Raw genomic sequence first — 17,271 nt, 5'->3', positions numbered from 1 at the left:
CATCCCTCTGCTCTGGTGTGGGCTCCTCAATGGGCTGCAGGTGGATCTGTGCATCCCTGTGCCCTCCCTGGGCTGCAGGTGGCTCTGTGCATCCCTGTGCCCTCCCTGCATGGGCTGCAGGTGGGTCTGTGCATCCCTGTGCCCTCCCTCCATGGGCTGCAGGTGGGTCTATGCATCCCTGTGCCCTCCCTGCATGGGCTGCAGGTGGGTCTGTGCATCCCTGTGCCCTCCCTGGCTGCAGGTGGGTCTGTGCATCCCTGTGCCCTCCATGGGCTGCAGGTGGGTCTGTGCATCCCTGTGCCCTCCCTGGGCTGCAGGATCACAGCTGCCTCACCAGGGGCTGCAAGGGAATCTCAGCTCCAGCTCCTCCTTCTGCCCTGACCTGGGTGTCTGCAGCGCTGTTCCCCTCACATCTTCTCCCCCTGCTCTTCCCTGGCTGCAATTACTTCTGCACAACACCTTTTTTCCTTCTTAAATTCTGTTATCAGAGGCATTACTCCCATCACTGGTTGGCTTGGCCTTGGTCCATCCTGGAGCCAGCTGGGATTAGCTCTGCCTCTGCTGCAGGAAGCTTCCAGGAGCTTCTCAAAGAAGCCACTTCTGTAACCCCCCCTGCCACTAAAACCTGGCCACACAAACCAAATACAAGTAGTCTCTAGTAAAAAGTGAACATCATCAGCTAGATGTTAGAATTATTTCCCATTCTCAGTAGGCAACAATGCACTGGTAACATTGGAGCTAAGTATTGATAACAGTCAAACTAGAGGCAGCAGTGAAAATTTCTGGATAGTAAAAGGCAAATTGGAGGGACCTGGTACAGCATTAGCAGGTAAGAAATAAAATGCAATTTGTACATGTGCTGTAAATGCAATTGCTAAAAAAGAAAAGTGTCTGAAATAGATTGGGTAACAACGCTAACTGTAACAACACAGGAGACATATGTAAATATTGTGGGTTTGTGCTCTTATTTTTTATTTGAATGAAAGCAAATGTTTCCTCTTCTGTGATTGTCCAGAAAGAGAAACCAGTAACTTCCAAAGGAAACAAAGAAATAAGAAGTCTTCAAATACACAACAAATTTTTGAACTTCTCTTCAGAATTCATCCACTCCCTATAGCTGGAATTGGAAGTGTCCAACTAACTGTGAAGGAAGGCAAATCACAGCTGGGGGTTTTCCATTCTTCCTGCAGCATCTTTAACTCCAAGTGAATCAACTCCTGAGTTGTGGAAAACAAATGTGGAGAATGTGCCCTTTTTAGCAGACATATTATGCTAGCACAATATAAGACTATTTTAACAGAAGTCTCACTGGGCCTGAGCTCTCCTCTTGCTGCAGTTAAGAATATTGTTTGCCCAGAACTGCAGAAATGCATTTCTTGTTTTCCCTATGAGAAGTGCACCTTTCAAATCAAAGTTTAAAAAAGAAATGGGAACAGCTAAACATTAAATGGAAACGCAGAAAAGGGCCTCAGACAAAGGAACAAACCCATCCTTTTTTATTGCTCCACAGCACTGAACAAATTTAAAAGATCAGTTTGAAGACATGAAGTTAAAAATGGATGTGGGTAACACTCTAATTGAGCTCAGAGGACGCTGGTTTTATACTTCACTCTGCAATATTCAAAGGAAACAAGAAGTTAAACTCTAAATTCGACCTCACTAACATGAAGATTATCCATCTGCTTCAAGACAGACATGCCTCCAACACCTTACAGAGTTTGACTTTGTGGCCACTCAAAACACTGGACCAGTCTACAAAGGCAGTGCCAGGTAAATAACAAAACATGTAGAATAAGGACTGAGTCAATTAGCATGACAAAATGACAAGTTTGTTGCAAAGTAAGGTGAGTTCTTAAATTAAAGGCAATTAACTCAAAAAGTTGAAGGAGATCCTTAATGATCCCTTAGCCAAACTACAGTTTAAGTATATTTGGAGTAAAACAGGGAGTCAATTAAAAGAATTGATTACAACAGTCAGCTCAAGAACTGTTAAGCAGGTTATCCCTGCTCATTATCACAATATAATCCAGTTTTGAACATTCTGTTTGGCAAATTAATTACCATGGTTAAACAAGATAGGAAGTCAGTCCACATCTTCAGCTACAGAAATTCCTTCCTTTTTTTCTAGCTTGGATACCTGCATGTAAAAAAGAAACCAATTCAGTAGCAAAAATAAGCTGCTTCTTCTATCAACATCTCCTACTGGTTGTAAAAGAGACACACAAAGATCAGGTTTTTATGAAGCTAATAAATCTTTTGGTTTGACCAAATGCAGCTAATCTTGTGGTGTAACACTGGAAAAAGCAGAGGATGGCCTGCAGATATCTTGTCCTTGCAGGCAGATTTGCCAGCTTTCTTCTGGCAAGTCTGAAGGAGCTGCATCACAGTTCCTTCAAATTGTGGCAGCTATTAAAGTCCCAGTGAATATTTTGGCACCTGGAAGTGCACCATTTTTGCTCTGACCACAAATCCTTTAGTTCAGACACAGCTCCAAGGCAGAAGCTACAGAGTTCCTAGGGTTGTTCTAAACCCCCTCAGCCAGGTAGAGCAGAATGACACGAAGATTCCAAGAGCAAATCTCGTAATTCCCAGCAAATGATCTTAAATTATGATCTTAAATTCCTTTTACCCCTGTTCCTTCTACAGCAAATGCAAAGGGCATTTTGCACTAAAAATGAGTGGATAACTAAATTGGCTTGACTATATCCAAAGCAGAAAAGTACTTTCTACAAATCCAACAGATTTCTCTATCATTAGCACTCCAACTTGTTTCCATTCACAAATGAGCTTGAGCTGTAACATGACTCTCCTACAGGAAAACCTGGCATTACCTAACTAAAGGTGGGTTTTATGTCAAGTTTATGCCATATTTTCACCGTCCTGTTACTATGCTAGAAACATTTTAAGTGCAGATTGAGTCCCAGGAGCAGAATCATCAGTGGCACACTGTCCCAAAGAGTGATTCTCTTCAGAATTACAATTGTGCTGAACGCCTTCAGTAAGAAGAAACTCTTCCTATATTCCTTTTCTTGAATAGGACAGATTTGACTCAAACCACTGCAAGTTATCATTTTCCAATCTTGCAAAGAGCTGCAGGAGCTATCAGTTCAGGTTATTCTAATCTACATAATAAAATCTTCCCTAAACTTGACTCCTGGTTCCCAGGAATAAGTTGCAATGACCACTACCCTTACAGAGCACAACTGCTATTACATACAAATCTAGTTAGAGAATGTAAGAATATCTGCACCATTAAAAGATCTTAATTACTATAAGCATAAAATAATTACATTTTGGTCCAGACCCTACAAAAACATTTTCCCAGACTCCCACTGAGACCAAAATAACTTTTGTCCTGGACTTCAGTGGGAAAAAGTCCAATGTGATGTAAAAATCCCCCACTATACTACTTTACAATTAAGTACTGCACATGGTAGCATTTATCCCAGGTTTCAAGGTAGTAAAATACTATTACAACATGTCTGGCATTTCACAGATGAAGGAATTAGTATTTTATTACATGTATAAACATATTCTTAAAAGCAACTGGGGCGTAAAATCTCTGCCAGAAAAACTTCAAGGTGCTAAAATTCTTCACCCCAGCATTTGTGCCACAAAAGAGACATTAAAAATCAATTTGAAGGGGTGGCTAAAAACTATAAAAAGTAAAGCATGGTTTCAATAATTGCCTGGGCCCCTCCACATCTCAGTGCTCAAACTGAGCATGGTACCATTACTACTGCTGTGTTTGAGCAAACATGAATTTGTGAGTCAGCTAACTTGAGATTCAAAAAAGGAATTGTTGCAGAAGCAGCTGGGAGAAGCACTCACAGTGAATTGCTGCCTCTTACACTTGCTCTCCTCACACTGACGTGGGTCAAGTCTTAATTCTGCAATTAAGCAGATCCCTTCAGACAGGTCCTGAACTGAAACCAAAACCCACAACTTGTTTCTCCCATTAGCACAGGACTTCATGAGTCTGGGTACACCTATTACTTTCAGTCCTCAGTACATGTATTCTTTTATTTTTTCTTGTTCTTGTTTTCATAGCAGTATGACAAAAAAGAACCTAAACAGCCTACACTGAAATCAGGGGATTTCACCTCACAGTTATGTGAAAAGAACAATCACAGTTATTTCTGTAATAACTGCTACCCTATGTGCTAGTTGTCTTTTCCTGAGATTCACTGGAACTGGGCTTGACCCACTTTGAATAATTGAAATGCAAAATCATTCCAGAAGCAGAAGGCATTTACCTGCTTGTCAGAAGGCATTTACCTGTTTGTCTATACACCTGAACTGCCAGGACCACGAGATGTTGTAGAGGAAAGGCCTCAGGTCGAAGCGGTTGTCCTCTGGACTGTAGTTTTCAGCGTGGTAGGAAGGAGTGAGGGTGGTCATTTTGTGCCTGTTGACTGAATACATCCTGAAGAAATGCTTAACCTTGGATGCCACCTGGTGTACAAAGAATGTAGCTTTTAACCAGATGAAGTTTCTTAGTATTTTAATTTAAAAACTGAGAGGAGCACAGTGTTTTGGAGACTGTTTTCTACTTTTACACGGTCTAGATATTCTTTCAAAACAAGAGACATTTTTTGTCTCAGAACACATAACCAAAGGCTTCAAGAGTAGTTGGTCATCTGTATTTTAGAGAACAATTTTCCCCAAGGTATAATTCTGAAGTAATTGTTTTCAAATTACTCAATTAACAAATGTTTTAGCAATTTGCAGCATGAGACAACAAGCTCCATTTAAGATATGCAGGCCAGCTTTTCCAGCATACTCTGCTGCACCTGCAGAATAATCTCTAAACACAAAATAATGAAACTATTACTTTCAGTTAAAAGGAACCTGACCTTTCTCCAAACATGCTCTATTTTGGCAAAAGCATTAAACTACTTGATTTTTTTTTTCTCTTTGGTTTTGTTATTACCTCTCTTGGAGTAAAAATTTCCTTCCATATATCAATCAGCTTACAGAACATACTGTATGGTCCAGCCTTTCCAATTTTCCTTAATTTCCCATAGATTGAGAGCTCTGCATATGTCATCCCCATATCTGCCTGAAAATGCACACAGAAAGTCAAAGAAAATCTTAACTATGCAAATTTTAATGAATACTTTCATGGAGCAATTAAAATAATCCAGTTAAATAAAAGAAACACCAAAATGATATTGTCAATATCAAAAATACATAGTAATACTATGAGCAGAAATAAAAAAAACACTGGTATTTCTCTGAATTGGGAGATTGGAGGCCACAGAGGCCATCTTATCAGTCCTCTCCTTTTCAAAGTGATAGAAAAGAAAAGGATGTGGGGAGAAGAGTGCTTTGCCACCAGTCATTTTCATAGCAGTAAGGCCCTGACTTTCTAGTAATATTAAAAAAAAAACATAAAATAAATTGCATTTTACAACACCCATTCTTTTAAGTGCCAAGAAACCTAAAATAATTCAAAAATGTTAATTTGCTGTTTTGGAAATTATTGTCAACACAGATAGGGTTCTAAGTGTCCAAAAATCTAAAATAATTCAAAAATACTAATTTGCTGCTTTGGAAACTATTGTCAACACTGATAGGGCAGGTGTGGGGAACTAATGCCTTGTTGGCAGCTTTAAGACTGGTTATAACCCACCTGTCAGTAAGCATGGTTACATACAGGAGTAAACAAGAGCTATGGGACAAACCCCAGATTTTGGGGTAAGGCTTAAAGCATTTTAATGGCACTGCTCACTATTACCTTGTTACCATAATATTTTCTGAAAAATCCCTTTGCCAGGATTTTTCTCTTGAGAAGCTGAGAAGCCTCAGAAAAGAAATGTCAACAATAATTATCTGATTGCTTGGAATGTGGTCTTGAAGTTGCTTACCAACAGGTGCATCTTTGATTGGTTCCATGTGAATTGTTTTTAATTAATGACCAATCCCAGCCAGCTGTGTCAGACTCACCAAGTCTGTCATGGGTTTTTATTACCATTCTTTTCCAGCCCTCTGTTTGTATCCTTTCTCTATATTTAATATAGTTTTAGTATATAATTTTTTGAATATAATATCATAATATAATAAATCAGCCTTCTGAGAACATGGGGCCAAATTCTCATCTCTCACCTCATCCTGCAGACCCAACAACACCGCATTACCTCATCAGTTTGAGCCACTTGTCCATCCACCAGGGGCTCCAACTCTGCAGTGGGTGGAGCTGACATTATACTGAAAGGGAGAGGGAAAAGGAAAAACATGGATTCCATGCAGTCTTATCAGTGTTGGTTTGTTAAAACAGCACTTCATCCCAAAAAATGAAGCACCTGGCTCAGACAGTTCCTCCAGTGGAATGAACAAACACAGTCACTGAATCATTGCTCACCTCCTGAGGGCTGTGAGCTGGAAGTTTTCAATGCAGTACTGAATGAAGCTCTTCAAATCAGTCTTGCTGATGCCACCAATGGGGTTGATATCAGCACTGGAGCAGTCGTACTTGGTCAAGTAACCACGGAGACTGAGCAAAACAGGAAATTTTATACAGCAACAGTTAATAATAATGTAACTGCAGCCTAATATATAACCCTTGACACTATAGAGAATGTATATGTAGCATAAAGAAAGGGAGAAACAAACTGCAGATTAGTAACATATTTACACCTAAAGGGCAACACATTTAACTGCAGCAGGGCTATCCTAAAGCCATGAAATTTCCAGATGATACTTTAAACAATCATAAAGCACTGCAAAACTATCCATGTTGAGGCAATATGTTCAAAACAGTTAAAATACTGTGATGACTAATTAAAACAATCTCAGATCTCAAAACACCCACACAACCAGCACACAGTACTCCCACAGCTTTAGAGGTTACCACTCCCACAATCTTACAGGGATTGCGTTAATCTTCAGATACCAGCTCTACTAACAGTACTCCAGATTTTAAGGTCTGCTTTTTCAGCTAAAAGTTCACATCTTCATTCCTAATACAGTAATTGAAAATTCAACAAATTGGGAAGTTAGCCTAGTGAATGCACAGGTAAGCTCTACTGAAAACAGCATTTTATGGGAAATGCTATAGCAATACTTTGGCTAAACCTCTGAAAAATACACAATTTCCCATTCAAGCTGATTTACCTATTTTCATTAATTTCACTGTTACCAGTGCATTCTTAGGTTGTTACCTCTTCTGAGCATAATCTACAGAGGTATTTGGTAGAGTGGCAGGAAATGACAGTGACCTGTTACACGTGGGTTTGGATTCCCAATTTTCACCAACCTTTCATCCACATTGGCTGTTCCCAGCACCAGCAGTCCCCCTGGCATCCCACGAGCCCACAGTGTCAGCTGAGCAAACAGGTAAGCAAGGACCATTCTTATTCTAGCCTGCAGAGAAAAATGAAAAGGAAAGCAAAATTTACATAGCAGAGTGATTTCTCCCCAGACACTTTTATTAATCAATTGTCTAAACAAGCTCAAGAAGAATAAAATTTGGGCAGGGTAAGCATTTTTTGTCACTATAGGACATGAAAGAACACAAGCGCACACTGCTGCTCTCAAGGTGATGAAAAAAGGAAGATTATTTTCTGACTTTAACATTCATAGTGTTCTAAAAGTGACAGTGGATTGGAGGGTGACAGTGTCACCTCTCCAATGACACTGGACAAACTAACAGTCTATCACATTTCTCTTATCAAAGAATGCAAAACAATGAGTTATTTACAGAAAATGTGTGAGAAAGTTAGTTACAAGAATGTAAATATCAGAAAGATTAGAAAATCTTAAAGAATTAGGGTGACCAAGCATGACTGCAAGAAGGATAGTCTTGTGGAGAAATTGCTGAACACAGTCAGGAAATCCAGGTTCAGTACCTGCTACTGCCACAGACTGAGGAAGTTTCTCCTGGCCAGCTGCAAACTGGGGAGTAGTTGCCATTTGCTACCTCTGATAGCACTAACAAGGATCCATGATGGATGAAGCATGCAGATAAACCATATCCTTTTATAGAGTAAATAAATCTCTCCAGTCTAATAGACAACATTTCTAAAAAGTTTATATTGCTTTTGTCCCCATTCTGAAACTCAGCTTTTTCTAAGGATGGCAGCAATGCCAAACCAACCTAGGATCCAGCTCCAGCAGAACTGTTGGTAATGTTAAGCAAATATCCACACTCCTCTGTGACCTAAACCTCTCCTGTTGCCAAAAAGCTGACAAAGAATTCAATGTTTGCTTCCAGAGCAAACAGCTGGATTTCTCCAGTAACAGAGAAAGATCAAGTCCTCAAATTAACAAAAACTATCAAACAGGATAACTGACACTCGGAAACTAAAGCAGAGTTGTTGGTCAGTTTAGAAAATAAAAAAAATCAACCTAAAGCCCACAGAACCAAAAGAGTGTGATGTGATTCAGCCTAGAGGACACACACCTGCACATTCTGGAGTGCCAGGCTCTCTCTGCTGCTCCCTCCATAGACAAAAAACTTGGGAGTTCGACCTGTCACCACACTGAAGATCTTCACAACAACTGTCACAGCTGCATCGATGTTTAGGCTGATGTGGTAGCTGAGAAGAATTCAAGCACAAGTGACTCAGCCAGCACAATCTGACTAGATAAAATAGAAAAAAACCCACCAAAAATCCACCCATCAAATGAGGTTTTAAGGTGCTAAAATCTCAGATCTGATAGGAAGAAACTTGGGAAAGAATAACACTTCTCAGAGTCTGTTTCCAAAATTGCATGTCCTTTGCCAAATGCTTCTAAGTTGGCATCATTTTAACACTTTAGTAATAACATCTGTAGCATTCCTACTTAACCCACCTCCTACTCCTCTCTTATTTTTTTCACCTTTTTGAGTTTGAACATTTTAGATGTAAGTCTTTGCCAGAACGGGATGGTTTTTTCCCACCACTTCTGAGCTTGTACCTGCCTATTTGCTCAGCCAGCAGCTTGGCCCTGTTGCAGGTATCCTGGGAGGAGTTCTCACTAGCCATGTAGCACGTGGTGAGGACACGCTTGCAGAACTCCCGAGGATCCTCAGGGATGTAGGTCCCATCGTTCACAATCCTGCGTGCATCAGCCAGCACATCTGCATCTGAGGACAGAGCAGAAGAAACAGAACCAGAGTGGAAATTATTGTGCTCCTGCCTCTGCAAAATGTGCAAATATCTTGTATGCCCCTTGTATTCCAATCAAGCTTTACAGTGCCCATGACAAATAAGACTACTACATCTATCTTCCCAGAAAAACTTCATCTATCAAATTAAAGAATTGCTGATTTTTCTTCTGATTTTGAGCACAGAAGGGTTAAATCCTTTAAATCTACTGAAGAATTTTCATAGAAAACACGATCCAGTATGCACAAAGACTTAGCTAAAAGCATGAAGTCTGCTTAAAGCCAGAACTTAAAGAACTTAAACCATTCCTAACCATGCTTTGTAGTGCTGCTTTTAACAGAAGGGGAAAATTCTCAGAATAAACTGAAGACTACATCAGCCAACATTTGAACAATAGTTTAGACAGAAACTAGTCTGAGTTCCACATCCAGTTCTTAAACCCAAACCAGAAACTATTATGCCAATTCAGACAATCTGAATTTGGACACACATTTTTACTGGAATTTCTGAAGAGATACAAAGGACGCCATTAGAACGACAAAAAAAGGGTCTGCAATTAATAAGCTCTAGCAGCTACAGCAGCCAGCTAATATTAACTTATCCATAACCATTAATAAACACAGCTGGCCAGACACACAGATTTACTTACTGCCATTCTTGACTGCCAGGCAAACCTGGTGGCACATGGAATAAACTATGCAAGCTGTAGCAGAGCTGTCAATTCCACCACTCAGAGGTAGGAGAAATCCTGCCTTCAAAACAGAGCAAGGAAGAGGTTCCACATAACAAAATAAGGAAAAAAATATGTACTGTACCACTCAGAAACACACTCCTGTAGAAGAATGACAAGCATTTTCAAGACTTCATATTGTTCAAGGCTTATGTGTTATTGAGGAAAAACAGAACAAACCACCCAGAGGAAATCCTCTAAACTCTCATCAACTGGGTAATCAAATAAGCAGTCAGTGTAAAACCCTTTGCCTAGAAAAAATTCCAGTTGTCTTTACCCTCTAGTAAGACAGAAATGCTAATAAAAAAGGATAATATTTTTCATATATACTTTACTATTACACTGAATGACAACTTCATGTCACTCTGCTGCACTCAGGAAAGCACAATTCCTAAGGGAAAGGTGCACAGAGCATACTGAAATCACACTTGGAATACAATTTTTAAGTCTGACTGAGCTACCAGTGAAAAACTCAAACTTTGCACCTTGGACTAACATCAGTTTGGGTTACCAGCAGCACAGGAAAACAATTTGGATTGTGCCTGTGGCACAAAAGAAGTTGTGCATTGCAAGGGAAAAACAAACCCAGTTGTTCTTACCTGTTTGCTGCGCCTTAAATAGTCCCAGAGCCAACATGCAGGTCCAAGGCTGAAATTACAGAACATGATTATTCTAAGAAGGTTAGGGAATAACACCTAAGCAAGTCAACATATTTACTGTGGTCTTCCAATGAGAGATTTCCTTTACTTATGTCTGAACAACATCTTATCTCTTTCTTTGAGTTTTGTTTTTTTTTTAAACCAAAATAATTTTCAAGCAACAGATTCAGCATTTGATTACCTGATCTCCTCCTCAGGACTGTGGTGCCTCCACTGGATTGGCATACAAGTAGGAACAGCTAAATCATCAGGACACGACAGAGCAAAGTTCACTTTTACTCTGGGATAAGGATTCACTTTACTTGCCTAAGCAATAGTACAGAAGAATTCAGAAGACACCAATTTTAACATAGTTTAAAAAAAACAGCTCTCTAAGATACTGTGAAAATCAAGACATGCAAATACTTCTTACATCCAATACCCATTCAAACTTATTCTTACCGCCAAGTTACGAGATGAAATCTCTGCTCTGTAACTTCGAACATCCTCCAGGTCCAGAGTGGCAACCAGCACCTCCTGTGGAAAGGCTTTTAACATTAGATCACACTACACAAACAGATAAACAGTGTTGGGCAAAAGAAGTGTCATCAAGAAATGCCACAGCATCAGCTGTGGCAAAGGAAAAGGCAAGAAACGTTACTGGGGAAAGAGATGGAGCTTGCACATAATGTGAGGAAAGCTAGATGACAAATCTACTTTCTGAAATCAAAGTGAAACCTTGTGCCCACAAGACTGGGTCATAATTAGAACATTGCCTTATTTAAAGGAAGAAAGGGCAAAGGCTGCAATCTCAACAGAATTTCTCCTCCTCATGGTGATTGCATACAAAAATGTTTTCATGAAGTTCTTCCACTGTGAGAGTTCTTCCGTCATCACAAAAGCAGGAGAGCTACTGTAGGTAATCAGATGTAGTTGAATAGCATAATTAAAATACACCCTTCTTAGTCTAGAGATATGGACCTACATCTGGAATGTTTGGAAGTGTTGAGCATAAATGTCCCAGCAGCTATGGGGTGAATACATTACCACATCATCCAGAGAGAACTGGGATCCTTGTGCAACTGTTTCTCCATTCATGGAAATCATTGCACAGCCATCATAATACAGACGATCACCATCACAGCCTTTCTGGTTTGCCAAAATATATATTCCACCATTCTGCCAGAGAAACAAACATGCAGGGAAGAGAAAAAAAAAAAAAAGCTGTTCAGAATGTAGCACCTGACAGGATGCTTAAAATCAAAATGTTGTTTCTCTGCTCCTGCTCTCCTTACAAATTTCCTCTCCCTTTACATTGTGAATGATTTATGGCTGGGATTCTCTCTTGACAGGAGTCTCTTAGTAGCAAGAGTCATTCCCTCAACCCAAACAGAGAGAGTTGCACTTCTAAATTAAAATTCTGAGTTCAAACTGAGGTTGGAAAAAGCAGGAAGGTGATGACAGAAGCTGTGTTTGGATATCAGAGGAGAGAGCTGATACTGTTAAATATAAGCAAAGCACACTAAACTACAATGACAAAGCAGCTTTTTCACAGTGTAATGTACACTCATTGCTTTATTTTTGTGCCTACCACTGTTAGATAGGATTACAGACCAAATAATAAGTGTCTTCTCATAATTTTTCAAACACACAGAACTTTCCAATAGAAAAGCACACACCTTGGCTGTGGCAGAATTCACCAAATCCACCCGGGCATGAGCCTTCCGCAGCACGTGGTGACTCCCAGAAGAGTTGGTGAAAATTTCCACTCCATCAAGTCCCATCTCAATGTGAGGGCTGTCAAAGCAAAAGGCACAAAAATAAATCACTACTGTGTTGTGAAAACTGCAAATGTCATTAAAAATCACTGACAAACAGAAACATTTATGTCACTGTCAGTTTTCTGCATGTCTTAGCTCAAACAATGATAGGGCTTTCAAAAATACCTGTTTTCTTGCATTGCCCAGCTCCTGTGTCAAAGACCAGCAGTGGCTGCAGAGGTCAGGAGGGCTTTTGCTCACTCTGTTCTAAACAAAATGCCTTCTACTCTATAGAAGGCCAGATCTCAAAGAAAGAGAGAATAATCTTGGTCTGAAAGGGTAACATGGATATACACTGCTTGTCCCATTTTCCTTGTCTTTTAGTAAATCCAAAAACAGAACTACAAGGAGAAGATTTTTACTGCTTTTTTTTCTTTTTCCAATGTCATAAGAAAGAAATACTAAAAAACAAAAATCACACCTTCAACACACCACATCTGCAGTTACAAGGAAATCAATGTAACTGGGAGATTTGGAAAAGTATCAGGAATGTGAGCACAAGAGTTACCTGTCATTTATCTCCTTAGGTCACTCTTTTCATTCTGCTTGTTTTTGGTATTTCTTCCCTACCTTCTTGTTTCAAGCTGATTTAGTTTAACAACCAACATTTCTTTGCCATCCTGCACCTAGCCTAATGAGGTCTTTCCCATGATGTATGTATTGCTCCTAATTATATTTTATCTTACTGGCTGTTTCTGAAAGATAAATTACACAGAAGGATAATAGGCAGATCTCTACAAACATTTGATTCAGGCAGCTCCAGGGTATGTTTTAGATTATTTTTATTTCCTCTTCTCCTTTACCTGTTTGGTGCCCAGAGTTCTTCACATATTTCTGTTCCTAGGCAGGTATCTTTGGTTGCTAGCACTGCATCCCCAAAAGGAACACTTTCCTGAGGAAAAACAAGAACATTCTTACACACATGCAGTAGAATAAGCTGTTCAATTCAAAAACTTGAACTACAAACCTTAAGAAAACATAAATTTGAGTGCTTACTTATGTGAAATTAGTGACACAATATCAATCACATTATACCTTCTTTCATTTTATACCAAGTCGGATTAAAAAAAAATTTAAAAAATTCTGAAATGCAAATTTCTGGACTGATTGAGATTTCATGTTTTTATTTCAGTAGTATACAGATGCAGTGCTTTGCTTCAGGACAGGTATTAAACAATCTACAAAACAGAGACTGTCTGTTGCTAGAAATCACACTCATGCTTTAGTGGGAACTAGCATAAATTTTAGATCCTTCTGAGCAAATAAGGTTTAAATGATTTTTAATTTAATTTTTTAACCTAAAAATACATACTCAATTCTAGTCTCAAGCACAGATAAACAGTACCAAAATTGTGCAAAATATGGCAATCAAGGTTCTGTATGTACAAATAACTGAGGCAGATTTAAAATTTACTTGCTTTGCTGCCACACACTAACATAAATAATGTTAAATTATGCTGTCATTTAATGCAACTTAGAACCACCACTGAAATATATGAATCTAAATCATGACTGGCAGCAGAATTTTGGAGACTATAGTTGTTAATTGCTGAATCTGGAAGATGCAAAATTAAAAAAAAAAAAAACTACAGCTTACCTGTCCAGTCACTTCCTGAATTATCCTGGGCAGAAAATATTCCTCCACATGTCTAAATCAAGTTAAGAGATTGTGAATACATCATTACATAAATCACAGCATAAAACCTGGTTCTCATCTCACCTTCTAACATTGGTTAAAGAAACTATTGAAGTTGCACAGGGCTGTGTGTGTTTAAAAAATGAAAAAAAAAAAAAAAACTTCATATTTTCTGTGGAATTAATCAGAAATGCTAACATTTTAAGATAGCAACATCTGTGCTTCAGAAAGGCAATGTAAGGAATGCCCCATCCTGGCTAGAAAGCAGAGCTAACAAAGAACACACCAAACAAGGCAAACGCCAGGTGCAAGTTTCTCTTTTTGCAGGGTTACTACACAAGCAGTGCAGAACCAGCTGGGGCTCAGAGGAGGATCAGAAGTGCTTTGCTGAGACCCTGGAGCTGGAAACATTCCCTGACAACAAGAGGAGCGCACAGCATCAGAGATGAGTGCCAGGTGTGTTCTGCAGCATCATAAGGTAGGCAGCTTTCATTCACTGCAGAAGTTCTGACAGAGCTCATCCATTTCAGTGTTTGCCAGCTCAGGACTGGGATGCAGCACTCAGGAGACAAACAGAGCCCCTCCAGTCCTGAGAGTCCTGAGCTGGCTGTTCTTAGAAAGCACACACCAGGAAAATGACACTCTACACTGGCTGCAGGATCAAGCAGCCCCACTTTTTTTCCCTCCAGCTCAGCAACTCAGAGTTTGACTGCTCAATAAGCTTCCTAACCAAGCTGCAACCATGTGGCTTGGCTGACTCTGTCCTGCTGCTCTCCCCGTAGCAGCCAGTGAGTATTTGCTGTAGATATTTCAACCCTGCTGCTGTGGCTGCAAACAGCAAGCTGTGTTTTTTAACACAATTCCTAGAGTTGCCAGAATACCTTGCTTTGCTCCATGGGGTGAACCATCTAAGTTCCCTGTAGTTTCCTGAATTTGCCAGTGATATTTTTGGTCTGATCAGAAGAATCTTCCTTAAATAAAACAAAACAGAAAAACTGGGTTAACACAGGATGTACAGCCAAACAAGCCTATATATGAACACTGATTAAGAACAACTTCTTTTCTTCTTTTATAATGTAACATTTTTAAAGTTTCTTGCAGACTCAAGGGGTTTTTCTGAACTTTTCCAGAAAGCAGTGGGAATTCAGTTTCCACAAATCAGAAAAGAAAAAATAGATCATGAGAAACCTTAGTTGTCTCTCAGAATTTAGCAAATATGAAGATAAATCCATCCCTCTATGTAGCACTGAAGAATCTTGCTTGAAGGCCAAACTGGTGCGTGAAAATATAATGTGTTACCTCACAAAACATATCAAGAACTACTCACTTATTTAAAAAGATCACTCGACAATTATAGCGAACATTTCTGTGCATAACAGGCCTGTGAAAATAAGAACCAAAATCAGCAATGACTACACTCATTAAATGAAATTATAAAAAGCTACAGAATCTACTTTACTGCAAAAACTATTCAGAAGACCTCACTGGAGGGAATCAAGCAAAACAATATGTGATGTTTTAGCTTCTAATTTTTTAATTAAAGTAGAAAAAATCTGAGTTACTGACTGTGGTGTCAATCTCAGATATATCAACTACTACCTGAGCCTTAGGAACATGAGCAGCACACCAGAAGATTCCCCATGGCTGGGCCAGGTTATTTAATCAAATGTGACCTCCCGTGACACTGCCAACCCAGTTCAAAATCAAACCAGCTTTACACAATTATATCAATACTAACACATTAATTTTACAGATATAATTTATCACCCTTCCTTGTGTGTCAGCACAAGGCTTACAATGGCTTCAGTGAGTTTCACATATACTTACGTTGTCTGTCAGTGAAAACAGCCCCCACATTCCCACAAGACAGTCAATTTATAAAACCCTTTGAGTCACACCTCACACAAAGTCTGACCTGTGACAATAAGTATGAGACATTAAGATTTCCAATATATTACTGTAATTATCCAATATATAACTGTAATATATAACTGCAATTATCCTATTTCTCTCTTGAAGGGATCAGCCACCAGCAATCTTTGGAAAGATTATCTTTTAGAAAGTGTCTGCATGTTGCAGTCCTGGTCATGGTAATTAAAAGAGGAAAAGCAGTGCAGTTCCTAAGATATGTTTGAGAGTTTGGTGCAGAGCCCTCACTATCCAGAGCATGGCACAAGCAGCATTCCCTAAGGACTTACACCGTTATCACAGGTTTACAACAACAAAATAAACTTACATTCCCACATCACAGATAATATCTTGAGTAGCTGGAGACTCCAAGAGCTTTTCCAGAACTTGAAACGAATGCAAGAGTGTGTCAGACTCATAAAAGTGATCTGAGCAGCCATACCCACTGTGTATAGAAAAAAGGAGAAACCAAAAATTCAGCAAGATGAGCACCAGAACCAAAGAACCAACACTACTTCAGACAGGGAGCATTTCACCCACGTACGTAATTCATATAGAAAATGAACAAGCAGTGCTGTCAACACCATCCCTATTTACAGCATTTAAAACTCTGCAGCGTTCTATATCACCCCATGATATTCCCTCCAGGACAGCAGGCAGAAATCAAAGCACTACAGCTCCCCTGCAGGGAAACTCACTGAAAAAGGTTAAAAATTGTCGCTTCCAGTCAGGTTTCCAAGACAAGAGACCCAGTCCTGTGCTCACCACTACAGTGATTTTCTTTGCCCCTTTGACGGCCGCACGCTCCAAGCACGGCTCTGGGCACTGCAGCGCCTCGGGGCCAATGCTCTTCCCGACTGTTCTTGCACAGTTCACTGGAATCGCACCAAAGCAGAGCCAGCAAAGCGCCCTTACCAGATTTCGAGCTCTGGCCCAAGCCGGTACCGGGCTCCTTTGCTCTTGGCGATGTCGATACCTGGAAAAGTGTTGGGAGTGCAGTGCGTGAAACAGACAAGGGCTGCGCTGCGCCGCCCGCGGTGGGAGGGAGGGAATGAGGGAGGGAAGAAGCTCCTAATGGCCGGGGGCAACCAGCCAGCCAGCCATCTGGACACTCACTTCTGAAAATCCTCTCCAGGTTGCCCTCAAAGTCTAGAGCCCACTGGTTCAGGGCGCAGGTGGCCACGGTCACCGCCCGGCCCATGACGGCCCCGCCGCCTTCCGCGCTGCTTCCGGGGCGGTGCCGGGCTGGGGCTGCCGGTCCCGGCTCCGGTCCCTCCTCCCGGGCCTGCTGCGGTCCCTCCTCCCGGCCACTCCTCCCGGTCCCTTCTCACAGTCCCTTCTCCCGATTCCTGCTCCGGCACCCGCAGCAGCCCCTGCACCGTCAGTGCTCCAAGCACGGGCTCTATGCAGAGCCGCTGCCCACCCGCGCTGTGGCGCCTCCGACGCC

At 40.5% G+C, this 17,271-nt stretch overlaps 1 protein-coding gene across 3 annotated transcripts; it reads right to left on the bottom strand.

Annotated features, from left to right (window-relative positions):
* Positions 1–982: 982 nt before the first annotated feature.
* On the bottom strand, positions 983–17,031 carry NADSYN1 (NAD synthetase 1). 3 transcript variants are annotated; one of them, XM_058807082.1, is made up of 22 exons: positions 16,941–17,031; positions 16,740–16,800; positions 16,153–16,269; positions 15,244–15,297; positions 14,798–14,887; positions 13,878–13,929; positions 13,084–13,172; positions 12,140–12,257; positions 11,508–11,639; positions 10,923–10,997; positions 10,663–10,787; positions 10,422–10,470; positions 9,742–9,844; positions 8,902–9,070; positions 8,405–8,540; positions 7,259–7,365; positions 6,365–6,496; positions 6,141–6,210; positions 4,934–5,062; positions 4,279–4,455; positions 2,062–2,137; positions 983–1,217 (listed from the first exon to the last, which is right to left on the bottom strand). In XM_058807082.1, the coding sequence occupies exons 1-21, from the start codon at positions 17,023–17,025 to the stop codon at positions 2,084–2,086; spliced, it is 2,124 nt and encodes a 707-aa protein (XP_058663065.1). In that variant the 5' UTR covers positions 17,026–17,031; the 3' UTR covers positions 983–1,217; positions 2,062–2,083. The 3 variants fall into 3 exon arrangements, with proteins under 3 accessions (XP_058663065.1, XP_058663066.1, XP_058663064.1); XM_058807083.1 differs by having other exon boundaries at positions 1,019–1,611; XM_058807081.1 differs by having other exon boundaries at positions 1,019–2,137.
* Positions 17,032–17,271: the final 240 nt, after the last annotated feature.

The sequence above is a fragment of the Ammospiza caudacuta genome, chromosome 6, assembly GCF_027887145.1.
Source record: "Ammospiza caudacuta isolate bAmmCau1 chromosome 6, bAmmCau1.pri, whole genome shotgun sequence".
Classification (NCBI taxonomy): Eukaryota; Metazoa; Chordata; class Aves; order Passeriformes; family Passerellidae; genus Ammospiza; species Ammospiza caudacuta.
Note: the sequence above shows the minus strand (reverse complement) of the source record. Positions and strands in the feature narration are given on the sequence as shown.

Coding starts and splice junctions, on each gene's coding strand:
- NADSYN1 (XM_058807082.1), bottom strand. CDS start 17,025: ATGGGCCGGGCGGTGACCGTGGCCACCTGCGCCCTGAACCAGTGGGCT. Junction 10,788..10,922: donor TTTCATCTCGTAACTTGGCG/GTAAGAATAAGT, acceptor ACTATTGCTTAG/GCAAGTAAAGTGAATCCTTA. Junction 9,071..9,741: donor CCTGGCAGTCAAGAATGGCA/GTAAGTAAATCT, acceptor CTCTGTCCTCAG/ATGCAGATGTGCTGGCTGAT.